Source organism: Poecilia formosa, unplaced genomic scaffold (assembly GCF_000485575.1).
Source record: "Poecilia formosa unplaced genomic scaffold, Poecilia_formosa-5.1.2 Scaffold54, whole genome shotgun sequence".
In the NCBI taxonomy this organism is placed as follows: domain Eukaryota; kingdom Metazoa; phylum Chordata; class Actinopteri; order Cyprinodontiformes; family Poeciliidae; genus Poecilia; species Poecilia formosa.
The window spans coordinates 2,153,515-2,179,369 of NW_006799993.1; the positions used below are offsets into that span (position 1 = coordinate 2,153,515).

The window sequence follows — 25,855 nt, forward strand, 5'->3', positions numbered from 1 at the left end:
TCAGTGTGTTGAATGCTGGTACACTGTACAGTTCATAAACGTGTCCAGCTGAAACGTCGATGAGTGGAGGATTCCCGCTGGAAGGCACTGAGGAACACGGCTGCAGCGGGCGTCGGCGTCACGGAGCTGAGGTAGAAACCACACGGACCCCAGAGTGCAGCCTGATGACCCCCGACCCCTCCGCAGCAACACTGATGATGCGTCTGCATGGAGCCAATCACTAACAGCTAACTTGGCCCCGCCCCCTCTTCCAACGAGGGAAAGGAGGCGGGGCTTCATGGCGACAGATCAACAAAAGGTCAAATAAGGAGGTATTGTAGTTACAGTGCAAAAAAGATGAGAAGTTCAAGCTTAATACAAAAACATAGCACCAAACAAACAGAAAGGAGACGAGAGATGCATGCAGTTAACTGAGGTATTCACGTAAAGAAACAAAAACAAACAGGGCTTATCGACCACATTTAGCAGGAAGCAACATTAATCAGAGGGAATAAAATCCGAAGCTCCTCAGGAATCATTCGGCCTCAGAGCGTCGTCGCATGTTGGTTCAGCTTTGGTAGATCCGTTGCCAAGACGACCGCGCGTTTCCACAAAAGCCACAGCAACATGGGACCAACTACAGTAACTGGGAATGTTGGGATTCCTATTTCAGGATATGAGGGCCGGCCTCAGCGTCCGAGGCCACATCATCATCATCATGGAGTTCTTGTATGCAGATATATTGTCTTGCTTTGCTACGAAGGGGATTTTGGTGCCAGAGTGACAGATTGTTCAGAAAAGTGGTGGAATAAGTGCAAACCGATGAGGAGGCGGAGACGGAGAGCCGCGTTTCGCTCCAACCGAGCTTCGTCCGTTCCGGGGTCGAAGCGTGAGGCTCGTCTCACGGACACAGCAGCACACCTGACCTCTTCGGCCGGGACGATAAAGCACTCGTGATCACACGAAGCTCAAAGAAAGATTGTGTCTGCGCAAACAAACAAAAGAAAATGAAAAAAAAAAGGGGAAAAAGGAAAAACAAACGAGATGTGAGCTCAGAGTGCTCTGCTGTGGCGTCTCCACGGGAACGCCGCGCCGTTCTCTCCGCTAGGTGCTAATGCTGCGAGCTGCTGGCAGCTCAGTTGGTTTGGACCTGAGGTTGATTGGCTTTGAGGCTGCGCAGAGCTCGGCGGGCCGCCGCCGACTTGGCGATCCGGTAGCTGCGGCCGACTCCTTTGAACTTCCCCTTCCCAACAACTTCCACCGTCACACGCACCTTCCCGTCGTAGGTACGCTCCGCTGGGCTGCGAACGGGAACAGAACGAATCCACACTCAGACTTAGATTACATTACATACATTCTGTAGTTTGAACATACATTTGATATTTGCATTAAATATTAAAACCATGAATCAAATATAATTTGAGATGTTAATCTACTTCATTTTATGCAGTTTTAAAAAATGTTTCAGTATTAGGAGAAGTAAAGGGGCGTGGCCTAAATGTAGAGAGTTAAAAGTACCGATAAATCAATAAAATAAAACTAGAAAGCAAAATAGCTAGATTTTTTTTTTTTTTTTGGAGAGAAGGAATGCTATACTTTAAATCCAAAATCCATGACGTATTAAAAGAAAGGCATCTAGTTTACATAGACACATTAGGGTTCAATTGTAATTTTTAAAGAACAGAATTTAGATCAATTCGTTTCAAAATTTAGTCAAAATTAATAAATTCAACAAAGCCGGCGTTTCAAACTCTCCAGACAGACGATGTTGTACTTATTATGAAAGCTTGGTGATGAAAATACTTTGAGCTCTACTGAACATTTCCAATTGCAAGAAAATTATTTTGGAAATAATTTTACTCTGATTACAAATGAAAAATCTCCATATGCATCGACCATCAGCTCTGGACCGGACACATTGGTGTCTGTCTTGGACTGCAGTTGGGGGCCACACAGAATCTGTCCAAGGGCCAATAATGGCCCCAAGTCTGCACTGTAAACATCCCTGTACTAAAATCAGTTCATGAATGTACCACATAAATATGCTGTTCCCATAAATCTCACAGAAGATTCCATATTTTGGGATTTTCTTACCTAAACTTGGCAGTTTCTGGTTCCATCTCCAGGAGTTCCCGGACTGGAGAGCGAGGAACGTTGGCGGAGAATTTCTCTGGAGGAGAAAATTTTCCAGCGATGAGAAACGCGGACAGAACCGAGCCGACGTATCGAAGACGAAGTCGGCAGACTCACCGATGAGAGGCCTCATCATTGGATAGTAGACCTGCCACACCGTCTCCAGGGACATCCTGCTGTCCATGTAGATGGCTCCAGCCAGGGACTCAAAGATGTCCCCCATGGCCTTGGGCACCTCGATGTCCTCCTCCTTCTCCTCGTCTTCTTCGGAGCGCCGCAGCTGCAGGGAGACACAAGCAGCTGTTCAGCCCACAAAACCAGAAAAAAACAGGAACTACAGACATAATTAGTACTAATAATGCCTCTAATTAACAAGCCTGTAATATGAGAACGGTAAAATATATAATGTAATAAAGTTGGGCTTTAAAAGATTTTTAAAAATGACAAAATCTGCATTTTATAACAGTAAAATAATGTTAATATAAAATGTGGCAGAAAGTTACAAAATTCAAGGATTTTATTACATTTTCCATAATGTGGTTTTACTGATGTTATTACACTATTTGACATTGCGCTGTCACAGAGCTGCAGCTCTCATTGATGTCACCAAGTCAGTAATGTAGCTCAGAAGAAGAGCTGGCCAAAATTATAAGACATTACTAAAATATACAAACTACATAGAAAATGTTTAATACGAGCAGAAGATGTGGGTTTAAACTCGCTCTTAGGAAAATTCAATGACAAAGTTCACATATGTTTTTGTGCGCATGTGCTGGGGAGGTCTGTGTTTGCTACAGGCTGTTTTTAAAACTGAAACAAACTGAAAATGTCCCTCAACTTTGTTATTTAAGCTTCAAGCCACTCAGAATCTTTAAAACGGAGTCAAACAACAACATAAAGCACAGAGATATTCTACTTTTTTTTTTTTTTTCCCCAGTCTTGTATGTTTGTGTTGTTCCCGAGGCAGAAACTCCTTCCCAGGAACAACCAGAGCAGATCTGGTGCCAAGTTACTAATTTCCAGGCAAATTAAATCCAAATGCCGGCTTGTTGTCGGTCCTGAACCCTCTGGACCACGAAGTGGGTTCCTGTATCGGGTTTCTGGCCGCAGGCCTCCGCTGTTCTCAGTAAAGTGGACTCACCTCGGAGTCCATGCCCTGCATCTCGTCCTTCTCCAGCTGGAACTGCACAAAGTCGTCGATGACGTGGAACAGCTCTGGAGAGATGGCCTTGAAGAACTTGTGGTAGTCGTATTTGACGGCGAGCGAGGCGAAGATGGTGTTGTTGACGAGCGCCGAGCGCAGGTCCGTCAGCACGCCGGGCGAGTGCTGCCGAGGGTCTTCGTAAAGGTGCTTCGTTATGAGGTAGTCTAGGATCGCGTCGCCGAGAAACTCCAGCCGCTGGTAGCAATCTGAGGACACAGACGAGAGAGCTGGATTAGGGCTGGGTGAGATGGATTAGAAATAAAACATCGGATTTTTTTCATACCAGATCTGATTTCTAATTTTAATGGCTGTTTTGCCCACTTTCTTTTCTAAAAAAAAAAATTACAAGAAATATTTTCAGAAAGTGGCGGTTATTTAAGAGAACAGTCATATTCAGAGGGAAAAAAAAGAAACCAGAAATTAACATTTTAAAATTTACAAACAAGTTGTTTTAGTGAGAAAAAAAAAAGCTTAGTCATCAGGATTTGATGTGACCAGCTCAGTTCATGTGGTTGTTAGAAATTAAAACGATGGTGCAAACAAACTGCAAGTCCTGCTACTGATGACAATCTGATGCTGTGATAAACGATTAAGTATTTCTATTACAAGATGCTCAACATTCCTCATTTTATTTTTTGTATAATATTTCAACTTTATTCTGGGAATGTTATGACTTCTTATAATTCTAAAACATAACCCTGATACTCCATCAAAGAGTTAACCTACAGAAGCTCTAAAACATGCTTGTCAAACAAGATGGCCGCCCTGCGTGCGCTGATGAAAACTAAACTATGGAAACCCAAGGAGTGGATTGATGAAAAAAATTCTCCAAAGTCTTCAAAAAAAAAAAAAAAAAAATGGATTTATTGCCCAGCTGGAGTCAAAGAGTGACCCAGTGCTCCCAGTCTGACCTGTGATGGTGTTGTAATGGTAGGAGGCGTGGGTGAAGGCCTGCAGCAGGTAAGCCTTGTTCTGAAACGTGTAGTTGATTTTCCTCTCAAAGTTCTCGAAGCCCGAGATGAGGTGCTGCAGCGTGCGCTCTGCGTCTGGATGGTCCAGCATGCAGCGGGGCGGGATCTTCAGCCAGCCGTACATCAGCTCCACGGCCGGAGTCAGAACGGCCGGTACCACCAGCGCCGCGCGAGACCCCCGCTGCACCGGCAGCACCTGCACACAACAGGAGAGACAAAGAAACATCCGGCTTCAGGTTTTATATAAGGAAGTGATGCAAAACTGAATGCATGCTGGGAAACACACATGACTACTGTTGGATTAGAAAGTTTTGCGCTCCTTCCACACTGGTCTGGTTTATTCAGAGGTCCAAACTTTTTCCACATGAGCCAACATCGCCAGCTCAAAGTGACTCGCAGGTGAAAAAATATTTAGAGGAAAACAAAAGAAAATACTCACTTTTCTTACCTACTCAACAATAAACCAAGCTGCAATACTTGAATTAAAGGGGTAAAATAATCAATTATTTTGTTTGAAAGAGATGTTTAAATAATTTTAGATCCAAAACGTTTGGAGGGCTTTGAAGGTTTGCTTCATTAAAAGAAAGAGGGTCCGCTTTGCAGACTAAAACAAGGACATTTTCTGAAAGGCCACCACACTCAGCAGTAATTAAGCCAAAAATATAAAATTTTCATCCAAGATATTTAAAAAAAAAAAAGCCTAACCTAAAAAGCCTATTCTGATTAATCAGAATAATCAATTTATCGAATAATCCTTAGTCGCAGCCCTAACACTTTGTGCTTAAACAACATTTTCTCTTCTAAGATTTTAATTTGTCTCTAATATTTTTGCCCTACTTAATAGCAAATATTCTCCATCTGTATCACACACCATCACTCCTGGAGCCACACTTTGGACACCCCTGATTTAGTCTGTTTTACTCCACAGTAAAACAGACTAACCCAGTGTTTCTATATTTTCCTCCACTGACTACAGATCCAGGGATTCCTCAGGTTCAACACGTATTCCAGCCCAGTTGGAGATTCCCCGTCTCACCTTGAGGCCCAGCGAGCAGAGGAACATCTGGGCGGCCCGCTCTCCACAGCTGGTCAGGTAGCAGCCCAGCAGCGCCTCCACACAGTCGGCGATGCTCTTGTCTGCGATGCACTGCTCCGTGTGCAGGTCGTAGGAGATGGACTGCTTCCCGAGCTCGGTGCCGCAGTTCTCCTCTGACGGATTCCAGAATCCCACCACGAAGTCGTCCTCCTCGCCCGCCTTGCTGGGGTCCAGGTAGCACATGGCGTCCCACGAGCTGTAGTCGAACTCCTCGGCCGCCGAGCCGCAGTGCGCCTGCTCAGAGTGCTGGGCGGGCTTCTTGGGGGCCTTCCAATCATAGGACGAGTCCATGGCGGGGGAGGAGCCTGGGGCCGGGCTGAGCGGCGGCCCGAAGCCGCTGATGGAGATCTTCTTCCCGAACGCGCCGGACCCCAGCAGCATGTTGTCGATGAAACGGATGTGCTCCTTGTAGTATTCCAGGTCGTCCTCCATGTTGACGTCATCCTTCGGTTCGTCCTTCAGCAGCAGCTCGTCTTCGTCCACGTCTTCACCCTCGTCGTCCCGGTCCTCGTCGTCGAAGTCGTTCCCCGATCGCCCGTTGGACACCAGCTCCTCTCTCACCTGGATGGACAGGAAGCGTCAACCAGAAGGTCAACAAGCGGGTTTCCACAAAAACAAAATCTCACCAACTATTTTGATGAAGTTTCTACTTCAAATATCTTGAAACACTAAAACAAACACACATCCTTCCACCAAGTTAACAGCTTTTTTAAAGCAACCAATTCCTTTCTATTGATGAAAAAGTACAAGATGCCCTCGCAGGTTATTTCACTTCTCACATGGGAAAAATTTCTTGTTTTTAAAATAAAAAAAGTCTCTATATCTTGCTGAAAAGTTACTTGTAAGTTAATTTTGTCTAATCTCAGGTGTACTAACACATTTGCACAAGAAACTAGACCAAAAATTCTTGGTGAGATTTTGGGTTTTTGCAGAGCAGCAGGAAAAAGGCTCCAACCTCCTCCGAGTCCACTCTGTCCGAGCTGCTCTTGTCCTGGTTCACCACGTATCCGGGCGGCAACCAGTTGACCGGAGGATCAAAGATGGACACCACCATCCGGCTGGGAAGCCCCTTCTTCTTCCCCAGACGGTACAGGTTACAGTTGCTCACCTGCGGGACACAAAGACCGTGAAGAACTGCTCCGGTTCCTCAGCAGCAGCTGACCTCAGCGCGTCTCACCTTCTTGCTGCGCATGTAGCTGAGCCTCCCTTCGTGTGCGTCGGGGTAGGTGCAGAACAGGTAGGTGGTGATGGCGTGCTTCAGGAAGGAGTCGCCGAGCATCTCAAGCCGCTCCAGGTTGAAGCCGTCGCTGGCGTTGGACAGAGTCAAGGCCTGCAGGATGAGGCCGGGGTTGGGGCCCAGGTTCCTGGGCGAGTCCGCGGCCAGGGGCCCGGCGGTGAGGTCAGGGGAAGGTGCTGTACGAGTGCAGTCTGAGGTAGCTTCATTACTGTGGTGTGAGGTCCTCCCGGAGGTACATTCATGGCTGGGCTGAGGAGAAGTGGAGCCGAGGGGCGTCTGCGCAGGAACTGAGGTAGCGTCGTGTTTCCATTCAGAGCTGCCGCCGCAGCCTTGGCAACTGTCATGTTGGTGAAGGTGCTCGTCTCTGTGGCCGTCGTCCGTCACGGTAGTGCCGTTAGTTAGGTTCCCCGCGCAGGGCCCCTCTGCAGGGGCCGGGAGGGGCCCCTGGTGACTGCTGGGAAGTGCTAAGAAGGTGAGATTTTGGTGCTTACAATCGGCTTCTTCATTGCAGGATTCGGGACAGGGGCTGAACGTTTTTATGTCGATGGATCTCTTCCAGCCAAAGTCCAGGTTTGGATACCTGCAGACGGAGAAACCCGGCGTTACAGAGATCAGTCGCTAGCTTACAGGATCACAGCAGGTTCAACAAATTACATCAGAAACTTAAAGTAGTTCAGTAAATCAATTCAGAAAGTGAAAAACAGTTTGCTGGATGATAAATTGCCCCAGAAATTATTGTGACAAACAATGTTGTTGTTTTGAGTCCATTTTCAAGCAATATAATGAAAGTTTGCCCTTTCAAAGACCAATGAAGCAATAAGCAATGAAATAATCTTGTAAAGAACTCTTAACACTGAAACTGGAAGACATTTTAAATAAAAAAAGAAAAAAAACGTGATCTATAATGATGCTGTTGATCAGGGAGGAAAATGTGTTATTTTTTTTTCTTTTAGTATTTATAAAGAATGAACACCAGGTGGCGCCAGTTTCCTTCTCACAGCTACAGAAAGATTTCCGATATTCAGAAATCTGCTTCAGAGAACAAAGTCTCAAGGTTTTCCAATCAAACCCAAGTGAGGTTCTGTAGAGGCGGGTCTGCCGGGTCACCTGAAGTCGGGGGGGAGGGTCTGCACCCCGACTCCAGCTTCGGTGGCAGTCTGGGCTCGCAGCTCCTCGGCCGTCAGCAGGCAGTGGAGGCGGTACAGGATGCTGGGCAGACACACGGCTTTCCTCCACAGGGAGGCGGGAATGGGATGGATGGCACACAGCTCCGGAACCAGAATCTGAAACCAGAACAGTAATGAATCAGAGGAAACGGCTGTCAACACACAAACGATGAACACACTGCAGATTCTACCTGTTTGTTCTGCAGGCTCTCCCACTTGGCCTTCCTCTTCTCGGCGCTGCTCAGAGGCAAAGCCTTCCCCTTCTGGTTCAGGTGTCGGGGAGTCAACAGGTTGAGTCTGAGGACAGCAGAGACCCGGCTGAAGAGTTTCTACTTTCAAATAGTATTTTGATAAAGTGGATGATGTCAATATTCCCCGATAGCTGCAACCTTTCTGAGCAGGAAGATTGCAACATGTTAAGAGTAAAGCAGAGTTAGGTTATAAAACTATATGCCAAGTACAGATGCTGATGCAGATTATAGATTAAAGAGTTAATCTAAAGATAATTAATCTTACAGATCGAGTGACAATTAACTGATAAGCATTTTATTAAAAATCATCCCTCTATTGTATTCAGAGGGCTGATCATCTTTCCATAATGTAAATGGCAAAATTTTCATAATATACTGAAATTAAAATAATTTTGGTTTTCTCACGTCATAAAACTTAGATGCATTTAAAAAATCTAACTAAACAGGAACCTCTTAAGTTTCTGAGTAGAAAACTAAAAGTTGAAAAGAATAAATTCCCCAGGAACAGAGAGATGTTCATACAGATATATCATGTTATACCACTGCTGCTGAAGGAATATCAAAGCTTCACTGTTGGAAAGAAGGAATCAGTTATTGAAAGAAAACCATAAATTGTTTACAACAAGCCATAAGAGACTAAAAATGTGAAAGAAGGCACTCTGATCACACACCACTCCCACTGTTAGCACTGGTGATGGCATCAGTATTAGTCTATGTGTCAGCAATGGAAACGTTAAAGATCAGAACGTAAACGACGTAAACATGAAGGAGAGCTTCACCTGGATGAGGTGTGGTCGACGTCCAGCAGCGGCTGGTTCAGGTTGGACAGGTCCAGGTTGTATTTCGTTTTGTAATACTCGGCGAAGGTCTCGTACTCCGGCGATGGGAACTTGCTGAGCGGCGTCAGGTCGGTGTAGACGTCAGCGACGTAGAAACGATGCGGCTGGTCGAAGTTACGATACCTGAGGAGGAAACGATGGACAGCTGTTCAGCGTCTCGCGTCAGCTCGGTGCGAAACATTCGGAGCAAAGCTCGGCGTACCTTGGAATGATCACAGCGTCCTGGTAGTCCTCCAGCTTGAAGATGAAGGGGTTCTGCTTGGTGTACTTAGTGGTAGGAATGCCTGTTCGGGCCTCAGACTTCTCAATGTCCTCCATGAACAAAAAGTCCATATCCAGAGTGTCGGAGTCTCCAACTGGTGGAACAGAGATGGGATGAGGTCAGGCGATACGGCTTAAAAGTAAAATCTCATCTTTTCAAGTCAGATATGATTCAGTCAGATTTTCTTTCTAGCTTTCTTTTCTAAAAAAGAAATTACAAATGACATAAAATATTCTGAAAAACTGTTTCTACAGTTTTCACGAACTCGAATTAAAGACTTTTTAAGATCATTAAGACCATCATCAACAGAATTTAAAATGTTTGCACTCACCGACGTTAGACACAAAAAAGCTAGCAAGCTCTCATCTCAACAGTCTCAAGTCACTGAATGCAATGAATGATGTCCGAGTGCAACTCAAATGTCTCAGAAAAACTATTCAAAACTTTGATTTAAAATCAATTTATCGCCACAGGATACAGACTGAGAGTGACCGCTGAGGAAGAGGAGGAGCGAAGGAGCACTCACCAACATTCAGAGGTAGAACGCAATAAGCTGAGTCAGCCAGAGTGGGTTTGAACTCCAGTGCAGGTTTCTCCAGGCGGAGGATGTGGGAGAAGATGTACTGATGCATGCGGGTGATGAGGTCCAGCTGGACTGAGCTGAGCGTGAAGCCCGACTTCTGCAGCTCGATGGAGATGGTCACCTCACCCGAGCGGGTGTACACCGGGAAATGAGGGATCTGCAAAAACCATGGACACACAAACCATCAGAATCCCAGAGGGAGGGGAGAACACTTCCAGGATCGGTGCAGACGGAGACGCACTCGAGGTATGGGTTTGGCAGTCAGGATGCCGAAGCACCGAGTCGTGTCCTCGGGGGGGTACAGCTTTCTCCTGCGGAAGTTCAGCTCATCTGGGAGCGGCGTGGTGAGGACCATCCCAATCACATACAGGAAGTAGGTCTGCTCCGGCAGGGCGTAGCTGTCCTGCAGACACTCTGGTATCTGTAGAGCAGCGGGGAGCGTCACCGTTTATAATCCAGATCCGATTCATGACAAACCCGACGGAAAGCAGAGGAACGTACGGCTTTAGGGTAGCACTGCCTCCTCTTGGTGGAGCCGGGTCGACCCGGGACGTTGGTCTCCTCCTCATCATGAAGGTCCAGCTCCTCCTCGTACTTCACCGTCTCCTTCCCAACAGGCATCAGGTGGTCGTCCAGCTCACCTGCGATACAGTACAGAACAGGATGAGCCGACTGATCCAAACCCACCTTCATGACTACGGATGCATCCAAATCAACGGTACATTAGATTAAAATTTGTTCAAATCAATTAACTAATGGCATCCGCCTCGATCTTTTAGGCAGTTTGTGTTGTAGTTTGGACACCATTGATAAACAACATTGATTTCGAGGGCTGTCGTGAGTTAATGCGCTTCATGGAGCGAACCTTTAACATTCCTTAATGAACATTTCTCTGTTCTCGTTTCACATTTTTGATTCTTTTCATCTTTTCTGCAACATAAGAGGTTCCCGTTTTGTTATATTTTATAAAAATGTTTAATAATGTGAGAAAACCACAATTTTCTGTTTATTCAGTCAGTATTTAAAACAGCAGATGTTAGTTTTCAGCTGTTAATGTCAAAATAATTTAATTGTTTATTCAGTTTAATCCTATTTGTTACTTTAAAGATAGTTGACCATCTTGATGCAAGAGAAAATTCATCGTTAATCGATCGATAATATTCATCACTTTAGATTAACTCATTAACTTGTTCACCTATTTTATGGAGTTTTTCACAGCAGAGCAGAGCAACAGCTTTCTCAGCCAGCCGGGCGCAGTTCATGACGGGACCCTGAACACACAGACATCAGTATGACTGAAAGGTGGAGCTGCGGTTCAGCAGAAGGACCTGCAGGAAAGCAGCTGCACCTTGACGGGGACTCTCAGAGGAGAGTTTATGGGTAAGAAGAGGGTGGACTGGAAGCGTCCATCGCCCGTCTCCACGGTTTTACATTTGGGAGCGAGGTGTGTGAATGGGTCGCTGGGCAGCCGAGCGCAATATCTGAGAACCAGAGGAAAAACAAAAGAAACCGCTTTAGCACGAGTTCTTCGTTCAGAGCCGAGGTAACCATGGAGACCTGAGGGGAGGACCTGTTGATGTGTCCGATGGCCGTGTTGATGGTGACCCGTGGGCCTCCGTCTTCAGACCGCAGGACGTATGGAGGGAGGAGGTTATCGTCGTCCAGACTCTGCTCTGCCTCAAACTCTCCTGCCTCCACGGACTTGGAGCATTTATTCCTCAGGATCTGCTCAGAGGAAAGTCACAACACCGTCAAGTTTTCCTCCTCTTGGTTTTAAAATCAGTTGTAAACTACCTTCTCGATGGCCTTGTAGGTGGTCAGATCCTCCTCGAAGCTCTTGGTCCTCTCGGAGTCGGCCAGCATGATGTAGTTGGAGACGGGGGCCCGGGCTCGGCCCTTGGACTGGACGTAGGACCTGTACTCTGTAGGCAGGTCGAAGCGGACCACAAGGTTGCACTTTGGAATATCCACACCTTCCTCTACGATGCTGGTGGCGATCAGCAGGTTGGTTTCGTGAGCTCTGAACTTTCTGAGAACCTGCAAGGAGAAGATGGTGGATGGGAGATGGATTCAGTTCTGATCATTTCCCCAACAATTCAACCATCCTGCAAAGTCTCCAACTGTGGTTTCCTCTGGTGATAAACAGTGAAATATAAACGTTTGATGTATGATTTAAACAGTTTAACAAGAGTAATTTGTCTAAAGTTTGGAGTTGGGCGACAGTGAACAGAAAGCACAGGAGCAGAGCCACCATGCATGACGAGTGTCTGAGGAGACGACACCCAGAGTGACTGACGACCCAACGGAAAAAAACCAAACCACAAATGATGAAATACTGAAAGATTATTTAAAAAGTGGAGTCTTTGTGCAGCAAGTTGCATCAGTTTTACTTTTAATCACTTCCAATTGTGCAGAGAATTTAAACTTTAAATTAATTGCAGAAACAAAGTTGTGTATAATATTTACAGCTCAAAGTTAATAGAAATGTTCCAGTATAAATCATTATTTAAAAAAACTAATTATTCCATCTCATATTTGACATCAATAATAGTGAGTAGCCACATTGTTTTATTCATAAATAACTTAACTGTATAGTCGTTTTATTTTCCCCCAGCTTTAAGTGTCAGTCAGTCACCAAATAATTTAGGACATTTTTTCTTTATTTTACTTTAAAAATCAACCATGTCTATGAAGTTGGGGTAAGAACCTCGAGTGAATGAAAGTTTACTTGTCCATACAACAATAAACTGTCAACATCTACATAAATAATATATTTTCTTTAAAATTTTCACCTCATTTTTTATTATTTAATCACATTTTCCTCCACCACTCTGGTTGCAGTCTGCAGGTGTCCTGCATGTGTGGGGTTGGTCTACCTGAACAGTGCAGCTCCACTCAACTTTCTAACTAACCAACCAAACATTGCTGATTAAAAGTTCATTTCCACCTGCTGCTCTGCTGATTTCAGAGAAGAACAAAGCACCAACATGTTGGTTTACCTCCTCCTGCTTCCTGAACTCCACCTCCATCTGCTTGTTCCTCGGCTGGTTCTTCCCGATGCTGTGGCCGGTGATGAAGTTGCTGCTGATGTAAGCCAGCTCCGGGTCCTGCTTCCCAGCCTCTTTGATTAGACTACAAACGCACAGAGTTAAACGTTGGCCCTCAACCAGTTTCACAGCAAAAGAAAAATGTCAATTTATCTTTAGTATTCTGAAAATTAATCCATTGAAAAACAACAAACGGGAATATTCTCCAGATTTTTCATCAACTATTTTAGCCTTTTTTAAAACATTAGAAATACAAATATGCAAACAAACAATTCGATTGCTCATTTAAATAAAAAAATAAATAAATTTTATCAATTATTCATTTCAGTCTCAGCGAGAGCCGTTCAGCTGATGACATAAACCCACAGAGCCTCATTTAGTAGATGAAAAAGCAAATGAAGAGAGCCATTGATGAAGACCATCAAAAGATTAAAAGTCTGGGTCATCGTACCGGTTCAGAACCACCGCTGTGTAGCGCCGCTCCACGAAGATAATCCCACACAGGATGTTGGTGAACGGGGAGGGAAAGTTGGCCTCTGGCCTCTCTTTGGCCTCCACCTCCTCGTCCTCGTCTTCATCCTCCGAGTCGCTCCATGACACGTAATTGTCCTGGTTGCGGTTGTTGTACCACTCCACACTCTCAAACTGCTGGCGCTCCAGCGGCTTGTACTCGTGCAGGATCTCAAGCAAGCGCAGCACCTTCGGCGTGACGAACTTGAGGTCCAGGGAGGCGGGGGAGAAGTGCTCCTCGCACAGAGCGTGCACCTTCCGCAGGATGGTGTCGGTGAAGAGCAGGAACTTCCTGTTGAGCTCCTCCTGTTCGTGTTTGATGTACTTCTGCAGCTCTCGCACCATGATACCTGCAGCCTTGTCTGCACACCAAGGACCCAGAACCAGCAGCACGGCCCGGCAGTCGCTCAGGATCTGCAGAGAAATGGTCAGTTTATACAAAAGGAACCAGAAAAAAAAAATACAAAGTAGTACTGCGATATACAATTATTTTAATAATCGATTATTCTGACAATTAATTGATTAATCGAATAAAAAAAGGCACATTCTGCACATTTTTTTATTTAACCACTTAACTCTATTATTTAGATAATATTAGAGGTGCAAAAAACTAATTTAAATAAGTAAATGTACATTTTATTGCCTAAATGCAATAACAGTGTTCTTTTAGTGCATGCATGATGATCACTTATAGCAAGGAATACATCTGCAGCAAAAAAAATATCATGTGAGAAGCTCGGATTGTTCTGTTTGCACTTAGCATCAGTACAGTTTAGGGCTGATCTGATTATTATTTTTGATATTTGATTAATAATTGGATAGCAAAGGGAGCTTAATAGGAGATATTTTTGTTTAGAAAACCAGGTGAAGCCACAAGTTCTGTGCAGAAAACATTTACAAACAGATTTTCTATCTTAAATGCATAATATTTTGTACAGTTTTGTCATAGTTATTGCTCTAAATATGTCCTTCCACAATTTGACTTTTTTGATTCTCTACACTCCAGTTAACGATTAATAGACAATTATTAAATTAGTTGACAGTTATTTCAATAATACATTCATCACAATTAATCCGATCATTTGTCCAAGAACTATAAAAAGCTGCTCGTTTCTCACTGCTTTCTGAACCAGAACTAGTATCAGAAACGTCTTTGGTCCGACTCGGACCTGTTTGGAGATGAACGTTGGATCTCTGTCCTCTCTGGAAAACGGGATGTTGCAGTCGTTGAGGAAGAGGAGAGCTTCATCCAGCTCCGCCTGCAAACGGGATGAAAGGCCGCTCCTGTCCACATAGGGACCGCAGTCCAGCACCACTTCCCTCGGCTGAGACGTGTACCTGGAACAAGCAGCGAATGTTAGGATTTTAAAGATTTGGCTGCCATTTCTGATTGAGCCTGGAGCGTTCAGTAAAACTAAACCTCAGTTCTGACGAGGCCCAATCCCACTCAGCAAAACTGCTCAGTGAATGTAATTCCCACCTGTCGAGGACCACCAGGTCAGTCGCCGTTTCAGCGTTGCTTTTCAGGATTCTCTCTAGATTCTGGATCTTCTGCTCCAGTTCGGATGGGTCACACTTCCCATTGAGGATGGAAGCGGTGAGGCCCAGTATTCGTGGTCCACTAGTGCATTCTTCAAACAGCTGCACACACCCAGAAAGAACAACCATGTTGGCACAGATTTCCTGCGTGTTCGGCTAAACTTACTGGGAGAAGCCTCGCCTTCATGATGTCACAGTACGGGTGCTCTGTGATCGCCAGGTGACAATCATCGAACACCACCAGGTTGATTTTAGACAGAGGTAAGATCCGACTCTTCAGAACATGAAGGAAGATGTGGCACGTCATCACCAGCACCTGAGGAAGGAGAAAAATGATCAGAGGACAGAATCTGAGCCGTAAGAACGGAAACAGCTTTCCAGCCCAGGCAGGAAAGGAATAATAGTAACACAACAATGGATGGGAGATAAATTGTTTTTATCGATTAATCAAATTCTTAGTTTTTGAAGATTTAACTTTTGGAAAATCTGGAGTTTTTCCTCCATAGTTCAGAGTGATGTCAGCACATCCAGAGCCGCCATTTTGTTACGCAAACATGTTTTACAGCTTCTGTTTATTTGGACTTTGAATTCTGGTCAACTATGACAGACCATTAGGGCTGTCATAGTTGATCTGATTATCAACTATGACAGCCCCTATGATAGCAGGATACGATTTTTATTTTTAATTACGAGAATAAAGTTAAAATAATACAAGAATGAAGCTGTAATATTACACGAATATTACACAAAAACAAAAATTCTAAAGATTTATTGAGCATCTTATAAAGTTATACTTTGGTATAAATTTTACACGAATACTTCATCGGCATCACATTATTATCAAAAGGAGGACTTTGAAAAAAAATTGTGTAAACAACTGAGTCCACTTTGAAAAAAGAACCACATGAACACAGGTGCTCACATCAGATCCTGATCATTTTATTGAATCTTTCCTCTCATTAACTCAACTTTGCATTTGATTTAAAGATGTTTTTTCTGGCAAAACTTCATATTTATTCAGCTAATTTTATGAATATAATAAAAATTGTCAGAGGTCCCAATACTCCATTCTAAAACTCACAGAAGGGATGACTGAAATAAAAGCCACTTTTTAAAATATTTTTTGTCATTTCTTTTATTAGAAAAGAGCATGACATTTTTTAAATTAAAATTGGAAATCAGATCTGGTATGAAAACGTCAGATTTTATTTTAAAGTCATATCACTCAGCCCTGAATATGTCTGATGATTTTTTACAACAGCCCACTGTGAAAACATCTTGGCGTTGGTATTCCTGCAGTAAAAGACAAACACCTGATTTGTGGAAATCTCCTGACTCCATTTCTGATCCGACCAAGCTGACGCCTCCTTCCAGTCTGAGTATTCCCCCACCTGGAGGTCCGAGTGAGTTCTGACTGCAGCTGCTTGCTGAATTACAGACAACACTATATAAAAAAACAAAACAAAACAAAAAAAAACATTCACTGTTAACAAACCAATCAGATTTTAATCTTAAAATGAGCGAGCCAGGTGTTTTCTCGGTTTACCTGAATTCACCAGGAAAACTGTCCTTTTGGCATTTTCCTGGAAGCTCCCTCGGATTTGGTGGGAGAGCTCTTTAGTTAGAAGTACTGCAATAAAGGTCTTCCCTGAGTCCGTGTTCAAGCAGACGATAGTGTTGCGTTCAAGAGCTGCTTCGAGAAGTTCAACCTACAGACAACGAACCAATCGGGTACAAAGGTCATGAATGCTCAACATTAAGCACTTTTAATGCATTTTCAAGGTAGGTTTTTAAAATTTTTTCCATCACCACACTTTGGAGATAAAACTAAAAAAAAAAAAAGACAGTTTCAATTCACTCATTACTGTTAATCTCTCGTGACAGTACTGAGATTCTAAAGCATGTTTTGAAATGACACACTCCATACACACCTGACTGATCAGAGAACAAAACACTAATTTAACAAAAAAAATCCTCCAATTTCAATAATGTTGTTTAACATAAAATGTTGGAAATATTTAGTAAAAGAGATCAATAAGTCGTTGAGTCGTTAGAAATAATTAAACAATCCAAACAAATTACTGTCAATGTAGGTACATTACCATCCTGCTCAAATTAAACACAAATACGACAAAGAAAAAATCTTCTTGCTTAATTTTCTGGTTTTCAACAAAGAAATAATTTTGGTAATTACAACCAACCTAAAACAAGAAAAGTTTGGTCTGATTTAAGTTCAGACATTGAGATAAAAATGTATCTTTATTAGGTGTAAGAAAATATCTGGTTTCAACTGTAAAAAAAAAACATTTTCCAAATTTAGGCTTTTGATAAAATGTTAGATTGCACTTTATTACAAAACTGAGCAGGTTGAATTCAAAGCACTGGTAAGAACCTTAAACACAAATCAAGCTCCTTGAAAACACCTGAATGACATTCAAGTGTTTTCAAGGATTTAAGGCACCCAAACGAAGCCTGGAGTTTCACTGCATTACGGGAAAGTCAGGAAGGAGCAGAGGACTTGCCTGATATTTCCTGGGCGTGTAGATGTTGTCATGGATGGCCTCCTGCTGCCACGGCAGACCAAAAAAGGGCCCCATGGGTGAAGTAGCAGGGGTGACGAGCTGCAGGCCTGCCATGCTTCACTGAGCTGAGCTGGAGGTCAAGGGGCTGCGCTCCTCCAGACGTCCACTTATCTCATTTCATCTTCCCCTCTTGACTGAAGATCACTAACAGGACAGAAGAGGCCACTGATGAAAACCTGAGGAAAGTCTTATTCCGGATTAATCCATACCAGATTAAACATGAAAGATACTCACAGGTAACAGCTGAGTTTATTGACGAGTGGACAACAGTTAATCTGGGCTTCATGGTAACATTTCTGTTCAACTCCTGATTCTCTCCTTCATTTGGGTGGAAACAGACATAACAGAGACACAGTGAAGCGTTATCTTTTTATATTCCACACACTCACAGGGATACACACACCAGTCACACTCAGCCTGGAGGAAACATTTAGCTCTTTACTAAAGTGATAAGACTGCATGTCCACAGTTTAAAACTTACAGTCTTAGATGGTTTAGAACAATGGTCCAGAGGGCCCACTGCCCTGCACGTTTTAGGCGTTTCCCTGCTGTTGCACACCTTTCGGTTAAATGAACAGGTGATTGCTTCTGCAGCAATTGCAAGAATGCAAAGGAGATGATGCAATCCTATGAATCAGCTGTGCTGGAGTCCAGACTCATCAAAAACATGCAGGACCGCGGTCCCCGAGGACCAGGATTGGGGATAAGAAAAGTATTCATAATATTTTCTGCAGTCTTATTTCCATGAGTGATCATAAAATACTTATATGAAGAGCAGAAACAGCAACATGCTGGTTTTATATCGACTGTTGATTTTTTTTTTAATATGGCACAATAATCCAACTAATATTTAAAAACTGTTCAAGCAAGAAAGTGGCAGAAAGGGAAAAAAATGGTAAAACATGCAGCAAAGATGCTCAGAGCATAGGCTGAACCCAAGAATAAGCTGAGAATATGGGACGCAAGCACTACCACAACACGTCAGTAACATTTGTAAAGTTTTCTATACATGTTAAGTTCAATCAGAATTAAAAACAGTCCAAAACAGTAAAATATAAAAGATAAAACATAGGGTTAGGGTTATTATTAATTAATAGGTCAAGTAATATTCCACATCTGTCCAGATGTTGAAATGATAAATCCAAGTCCCATTCTTTTCAAGACAGTGAAAGATCCAGGTTGACATAACAATGAGTGTTGCCGTCAACCTGGTTCTCCTCAACTGTGGTGTGTTTACTGACCAGAGAAAAAAATCAGACTTTTACATTTTTAGATCAGGCAGTCACTGCTGAAGCAGATTAAGCAGAAGAATCGCCTGATTTCTAACACAAGACAGTGTTTTAATGCATTTCTAGACAGAACAACTCACCTTCAGAACGGGTCATAAGGCAGCAGTCAGACTGAGTCCTGCAGCTCTGTACTAACTGCAAAGAAAAAGAGGAGCAAAAGGTGAGAAGCACAACATTTCAGGTTGTTTCTATAACGAAGACACTAAAGGACCAGATAAAGTTGACTCCATCACTAACCTAAAATCTCTTTGTCGTTTTGTTTTAGAAGGTTAGAGCACAGCTGTGTTAGATCGACCTTCTCTCAGGGGTTCTAGCAGCTCGGTCAGAACCAGACTATTTCTGTCCTGTCAATTATTTACAGGCTGTTTTTTATGTAATGATGAGAATCATCAACCAGATTTAATCAGTATTGAACTACGTATACAGTCATAATGTTCTGTTAGTCAAATCGCTGTCTTACAGCGGTCCTAAAGATCTTCACAGTCCTGATGTGTGTAAACATTATTCTGACTCATTTTGGTTTATTTCTGTATTTTCGTTGACTTATTTCCCAAGTTGAACTAACGACCCATGCATTAACTGCATGGGTCATGCATTAACTAACGACTGCAAAAACAAAAGTTCTACAATTAATAAGTTGGAAAATATCATAAAATTCAGAGCAGACCAGAATCAGAAGACCTGAGTGGTCTGGAAGGTTGCTGCTGAGACATCAAATATTCTTCAGTCGATAGAAGACTGCCTTTGTAACTGTCTTTATGTAACTCTGGAGGCTCATCTCTGAATCCATCAATACACCCAGATTTCAGGCCTTATCTGTAGTTTCTAGCTGTAATAACTGAAGCTGCCAGATGACTAGATCATTCCACTTTGGGTCCAAAGATAATAACTTCAGTTTTGCTTCAGTCCAGCTGGAGAGCGTTACAGCACACTGATTTGTTCTAAGCATCTGTTCAGTCTCCTAATGACATAGTAATGTAGAGCTGTGGTTCACCTGCGTACTTATGGAAACCAGATGTCCCTGCAAGGATAAGTGGGAATAGACAATAGATAAGCCAAAATTGGACTGTATATGGTGCATCCTGCCTGGAAGGACATATCCTGTGACCCAATAGGAGGAGCTGAAGAGAGTTGCTTTGATAACTTTACTGGACAAATCTGTGACATAGACACCTGTATGACAGGATATACTGACAACGTGTTGGTTCATTTAGATCTCAAGAAACTGGGTCAATATGGAGAAAAAGTGCAGAATATTTCTGATCTATATGATGCACCTATTATTATTATTATTATTATTATTATTATTATCGATCATTAACGGATATGAATGGAACTTGAGTTTCAGTTCCTATTCACCTGGTTTAAGTAATGTGTTTACCTGCTGACGTCACCTGTCAGTGATGAACAGGCAGAAATAAACAGATTTATATCTGTAGGTGAAAGCAGACAGAGCTCAGACTGGCCCGGGATCAGAACCAGGGGGTTCCGCCGAACCTAAAATAACCCTATGAGCCCCCAGCCGGTCTGGGACTTAAACCAGGACTCCCTCGATAAACCGGGAACAGAACCAGGAATCGAACTGGGACCTGCGACAATAGCGTTTAGCCAAAACTGAACCAGAACCCCTCAGCCGAACCTGGTCAAGAATGTTAGCAATGCTAGCAGGTTAAAGATGTTTTTAAACCCGTCTGGTTCTCACTCGGTTCGTCTTGGTGTTTTTTTTTTTCCCGACTAGACGTGTCTGTGCGACTGGACCAGAAGCAGGGCCTGAGTCCCGCAGCGTGGGGACGGCCCCGCACCGCCACGCTCCTCCATCATCATCATCATCCTCATGTCAGTGGGCTAACGGCTAGCAGGGCCGCTATGTAGCGCCGAATATTCCAGAAACACCGAACAGATACGCAGAAACTCACCCGTGGAGTTAAATCCTTCTGATTGTCCCAAATAAAACATCTAAACTGGCTCCGTGGAAATCCTCGCTGCCATCCAGGCTCGGTGTCCCGGTTTGTGGCTAGTTGTCCGCGGGGGACCACTTCCTTTACCTGGGCCTCTGCTACGCTAAATTATTTACGCTATCTGCGCAGCCGCAGATGTTCAACCCGAACGCTAACCTACGTAAGTGGACCAGAATAGGCTTTCTGCGTACGGAGCTCACCCGCCTCAGACGGAAACTGCACATTCCAGAGGTGTAGAGAGATTATTTAGGGCCGTGGGAGGCCTTTAAAATACTGAAAATATCTTGGAAAATAACAACAAAGGTTCTTAAAACAACAGTGATTATAAGTAACAGAGATAAAACAAGAGTGACACAATCAAATTTTTTGCTCCTTTAAAAATGAAGTATTTTGAAAAGTTGTTCTTTTGATTGTATAAACTGTGCTAATTATGTGTGTAAGAACTTTATAAAAGGACCATAATCGCAAAATAAAATAAGTGGTTTAAATAACAGTGTTAATAATATTATTATTGCTGTGAAGATGAGCAAATATACACAATTTAAACTATTGTAATTAATATCAGATAATATTTGTAGAAGTAAACAAAAACTACGGATTTATCATCCATCCATTGAGTATACCCACTATATCTTACAAGATTGCCAGGGGCATTGTGCAAGCGCAGGTTACACCTTGGACAGGTCACCAGTCCACTGCAGCCAACACAGACACACACAGAGACACACACAATCATATTATAAGGACAGTTCAGAGAGACCAATAAACCTAACAGTCATCTTGTTGAACTGTGGGACTAAGCTGGTGTACCCTGACACAAATAGAAAGACCGAAGGCTGTGATTTGATGTCAGGGCCCTTTACAGCTCCTCCAAAGTGGACGCTATAGATCTAAATTATAAACCATAACATCCTAATTAAGATGAGAAGATACATCGTAGTTTAATTTGACAAATTCAAACAATTTACATTAAAATTGACTCCTGTTGAACAGTTGTCAGCACTGTTGAAAAAAGTTGTTTTGTGCCATCCTCAGTACATATTTTTTTTTACAGAGCTTAACGAATTTCTCATATCAGACACTATCACCCTTTAGCATTGTGATTATGGTCTGTGACTGCATCCCAAAGTGGAGGAAGGGCCTAACATTTGTGGGTTGACTTCATCACCTCTCTTGCTAATTGCCACTTATAAAGAACTAGCAAATTATAGATTAAGAGAACGATATAAATGGGGCTTGTCATCATTTTGTACACTCAGTAGTTTTGTTCAATGGTCAGTAGATGGCACCATCAAGCTAAGTAACTTTTATTTTTATTTCAGACAAAAAAGAAACTATAAGCAGTGGACCTCCCATCAGAAAGCAGCCACACCCTTTATTTTAGGGTGATGCGTCATGCTGCTTTATAAATAAAGCTTTTGACACAAACAGCTTCACTAGCGTGTTGTTTTGTTTTACTAAAAACAGAAGAGGAGAGACTCAGTTCTGATATTGCTAGTGTGCACTAAAAACTCTGGAAAATTCTCCTGGAAAATGTTTGCTGGAACTTAAATCGTCTTTGTGATTGAACACTCCATGTATTGCCATATATCAGTCTATATCCATCCTCATTTGTTTTTGTTTAGATGAGTAGATCCTACATGATTCATGTCTACTTTTTCTCTCCCTCAGAAATATCTGACAGCATTAGCAAACACAAGACTTGCTGTTTTCATAAATTCAAAAATATTATCTGCTGACTCTAGCAGGCAAATTCAGTAAATACACCTTGTTACTACTTTGCTACACCACTTTCCATGTTGTAGATCCAACGAGTTCCTTATTGACCAAACAGCATCACAGATTGTTGGACTTCTCATTTCACGTTTTCATTTTGTCTTTTCCCAAAGGCGCTCTGCTGGATTGCAATCTGGTGACTCTGGAAGCTACTGGATTATAATCAACTCATTCAAGAAACCAGTTTGAAATGATTTGAGCTTTGTGACATAACGCACTCCCCTGCTGGAAGAAGCCATCACAAGATGGCTGCATGGCACTGCTAAAGAGGTGTAAATGGTTAGTGACAATATTCAGGTAGTCTGTGGGGTTTCAACCATGTTTGTGTCGGTATGAAAGTATCCCAAGAAATCATTCCTCACACATTATGCTATCAGTATCTTAGTTACTCAGACCAGCTAGTTCTGCACTAACAATGCCCCTAAACCTCATTTCTTCTCCCATTCTGATGTTTACCAAACTATTTTCACCATGTCTAGACACCCAAATAGTTTGAGTTGTTGCCATGTGATTTCTTGATTGAGTAACTGTGTTAGCAAGCAACTGAAATAGCATTTTAACTGCTAGTGTATATTTTTAGTCAATATGCTCTTCTAGTGCTCCACCTCACACCCTTCAAACATTCAGAATGTGCTGCAGACATATGAAAACATTTCAGTGGACCAAAAGAAAAAGGACAAATCTGTTGATATCCATATTAGGGGTTCTTTAATGCATCAGTAACAACCTAATAAGGTAAATAATATACATAAAATATACTCAAATCACTCACACTGACTGGTTTCTGCTGGATTAAAATGCAAATAAAACAGGATATTAAATGCAGAACTTCAGTGATTTTTGACAATTTTACAAAATCCTTACATATATTTCTTATAATAATAATAATAATAATAATAATAATAACAGTGCAACAAACAGCCAGAACATTAAAACCAGTTTGTTTGTGTAACGTTCAGTAGGTCAAACAGTACCAACACAATGGGTCATTGGCTGTGTATGTTGCGGGTCCTGAGGGTTGTTGAGTTCTCTGATCGGATCGGTCTGTTTTGCATTTAATCGTTCCTGAGCAGGAGTCGTGTTGGAGCCGAGTCGTGGGGGATCTGGAAGGATATAAATGTTTGAACCTTCCTCTGACTAGAAGTGTAATATTTCTCCTCCAAGTGGTTCTAATGTTGAGGCTGATTACAGACTTTAGTCAGTAATAAGTGTACAATTAGCACAAAGGTGTGTAAATAGTAAATCCAGAGCAGGCACACAGTAGTGATGAAGACAAACTGTGATGAGCAGCCTCTCTGCTGCCCCCAGTGGACGGAGGAGATGCTGCAGGGAGAAGCTTGATGAGCAGAAGAAGAAAGTTCAGTGTTTGGTGGTGATTTCACACAGAAATGATTAAAATAAAAGAAAAAATAATTGTTCTAAACATCAAAAATCCACCCCCCTATCTTATGATCCACAAACATTCCCACTCAGTCTCCTAAAACACTACATGCTGAATCCTGTTGAAACCAGTGACCTGATGTTCATCTGCTGGTGGAGTTAATGTATCCAACATGATCTTTGGCAGTTTGTTTCTTCAGATTTCCTCGTTACAAAGTGCAGCACCGTCAGAAAGGCTCCATCAAACTTCACAAACATACAAAAAAACTTGAACTGATCATATACATTTTGCTTCAGTCTTTCATGTGATAGTTAAGTCTTAATGTGTGACAGGAAAGTTTGTCCAAAATGTCCCGACTCACAGTAAAGGAGCAGAAACCCTGTGTCCCAGGTTTAATGAACAGGATGACACTCTGGATCCATCAATGAGGCTGTAATCCAAATCTTTACTTGTATTAAATCAAGATTTTGATTCCTTTTTATTTTTCTTATGTGAATAAACTTTTAAATGAATCACATTCCCATTATTCACATTCTGAACATGAGGTAAATTCTAGTTCCTGACTGACAAACTGAGCATGCTCAGACAGTTGTTTGCCGCAGGTCAGACACTGAACCCACACAGCCACAAGGTGTACTACCAAAAAGTATTCACACCCCTTCCACTTATTCCAATTTTGTACGATTACAGCCACAAACTTCAGTGCATTTCATTGGGATTCAACATAAGATCGCCCATAATAGTGGAGTATTAGAATTGAAAAAGTGACTTAGACCCAAATTTCAGCCTCTTAATGTGAAAAGCTGGTATAAACCCAAACAACATGCATCCTTAAGTGAAGTGGAAAGAGGTTCTGCAAACTATTAACTCAGAAAACGGTGACATTTTCAGATTGTTTCTATAAAAACCTTTGAAAGTCGTGTATACTCTTACTTCCAATGCACAATTATGCATGATCTATGATGCACACACTGAAGTTTATGTTTGTAATGTGACAAAAGATGGAAAATGTTGAGGAGTGTGACTATCTCTAAGACCCTTTAAAATGTTCTCTGGACAAACTGGAACACATTACGGGTTCAGATGTGGGTGAAAATTCATGGCCAACTTTTAACATTCTTTGTCTTCATACATCTTCAGTAATTGTGTTTTATTTACAGATCACAGATCTGTCAGTGTTACAGCCTCTGACACACACCTGCTTTGATTCAATCTGAAAGCATGATTTATTTCCTGGTTCAAGCTTTGCAAAAACCTTCTAAAACAGGACTTCAAAACCAATTTTATATATTTTTTTTCTTAAAGTTTAAGCTTCCTGCAAATGCAACAGAAACTTATCACAGTTCGCAGTGTTGTGATTCTGCACATTAGCATGCAGACATAGACCTTCAGAATGAACCAGCTGATCGATCAGCTGCTGGACAAAATGTCACCGAGTCTGTGCAGAGCGTTGCAGAGAACCAGTGGAGAATAAATGATGCTCCCAGGTGGAACATGGGAGAAAAAACCCAAACTTCTGTTAATCTGCACACGTCTGCAGAAGGAGCATTTCAAAACCAAATATGCTGCATCATCAGGCAGCATTATAGTTAAAATACCAGACCTGACTTAGTAATGAAATGAGACTGAAGCAGCAGGATGAATATAGGATGAAAAAATAAAATGATAAAGCAACTATGGATAAAAGAGTTGCAATAATTCATGTTTATGAGACTAAAACAGTCAAAAAATTACTAACTCAAGTTTAAATTTCTATATCTTACATCAGAAAATGAACATTTAATTGATAAATTATTATTTTTTTTTGTTGTTTTATTATTTTTTTACAAAATGTTCCTGTGGCGGCATGTTTTCTCGGCAGTTACACAGAAACTTTTCATAATTTCCATAAAATTATTTTTTCTCTCTCTGATGATTAGATCTATGTGAGTGATTAAAATTTAAAGCAGCAGGTTTAGTTATTCTCCCAACTTTATGAATCTGTAAATTTACATTTGTTGACTTCATTGTTTACATAAAAGCAGAACATTTTCTCTTAAAATAACACCATAT

At 42.2% G+C, this 25,855-nt stretch overlaps 1 protein-coding gene and 1 long non-coding RNA gene across 3 annotated transcripts; one reads left to right on the forward strand and one right to left on the reverse strand.

The window, feature by feature from the left end:
* Window positions 1-401: 401 nt before the first annotated feature.
* Window positions 402-20,693, reverse strand: dicer1 (dicer 1, ribonuclease type III). Of its 2 annotated transcripts, XM_016671997.1 has the most exons (30): window positions 20,605-20,693; window positions 18,769-18,823; window positions 17,634-17,717; window positions 17,340-17,543; window positions 16,364-16,526; window positions 16,131-16,261; window positions 14,999-15,133; window positions 14,759-14,919; window positions 14,448-14,616; window positions 13,220-13,692; window positions 12,721-12,853; window positions 11,516-11,758; window positions 11,292-11,446; window positions 11,070-11,202; window positions 10,917-10,992; window positions 10,223-10,362; window positions 9,963-10,142; window positions 9,665-9,878; window positions 9,079-9,232; window positions 8,817-8,999; window positions 7,978-8,083; window positions 7,728-7,903; window positions 6,561-7,200; window positions 6,339-6,491; window positions 5,324-5,944; window positions 4,228-4,483; window positions 3,254-3,522; window positions 2,230-2,392; window positions 2,074-2,149; window positions 402-1,280 (listed from the first exon to the last, which is right to left on the reverse strand). In XM_016671997.1, exons 4-30 carry the CDS (start codon window positions 17,451-17,453, stop codon window positions 1,115-1,117), a joined length of 5,583 nt encoding a protein of 1,860 aa, XP_016527483.1. In that variant the 5' UTR covers window positions 17,454-17,543; window positions 17,634-17,717; window positions 18,769-18,823; window positions 20,605-20,693; the 3' UTR covers window positions 402-1,114. The 2 variants fall into 2 exon arrangements, with proteins under 2 accessions (XP_016527483.1, XP_007553167.1); XM_007553105.2 differs by lacking the exons at window positions 18,769-18,823; window positions 20,605-20,693 and adding an exon at window positions 17,881-17,973.
* Window positions 17,549-21,138, forward strand: LOC103138768 (uncharacterized). Its single transcript, XR_476321.2, has 3 exons — window positions 17,549-17,635; window positions 18,755-18,848; window positions 20,427-21,138. It is a non-coding gene; the product is annotated as an uncharacterized LOC103138768 (long non-coding RNA).
* The last annotated feature ends 4,717 nt before the right edge of the window (window positions 21,139-25,855 follow it).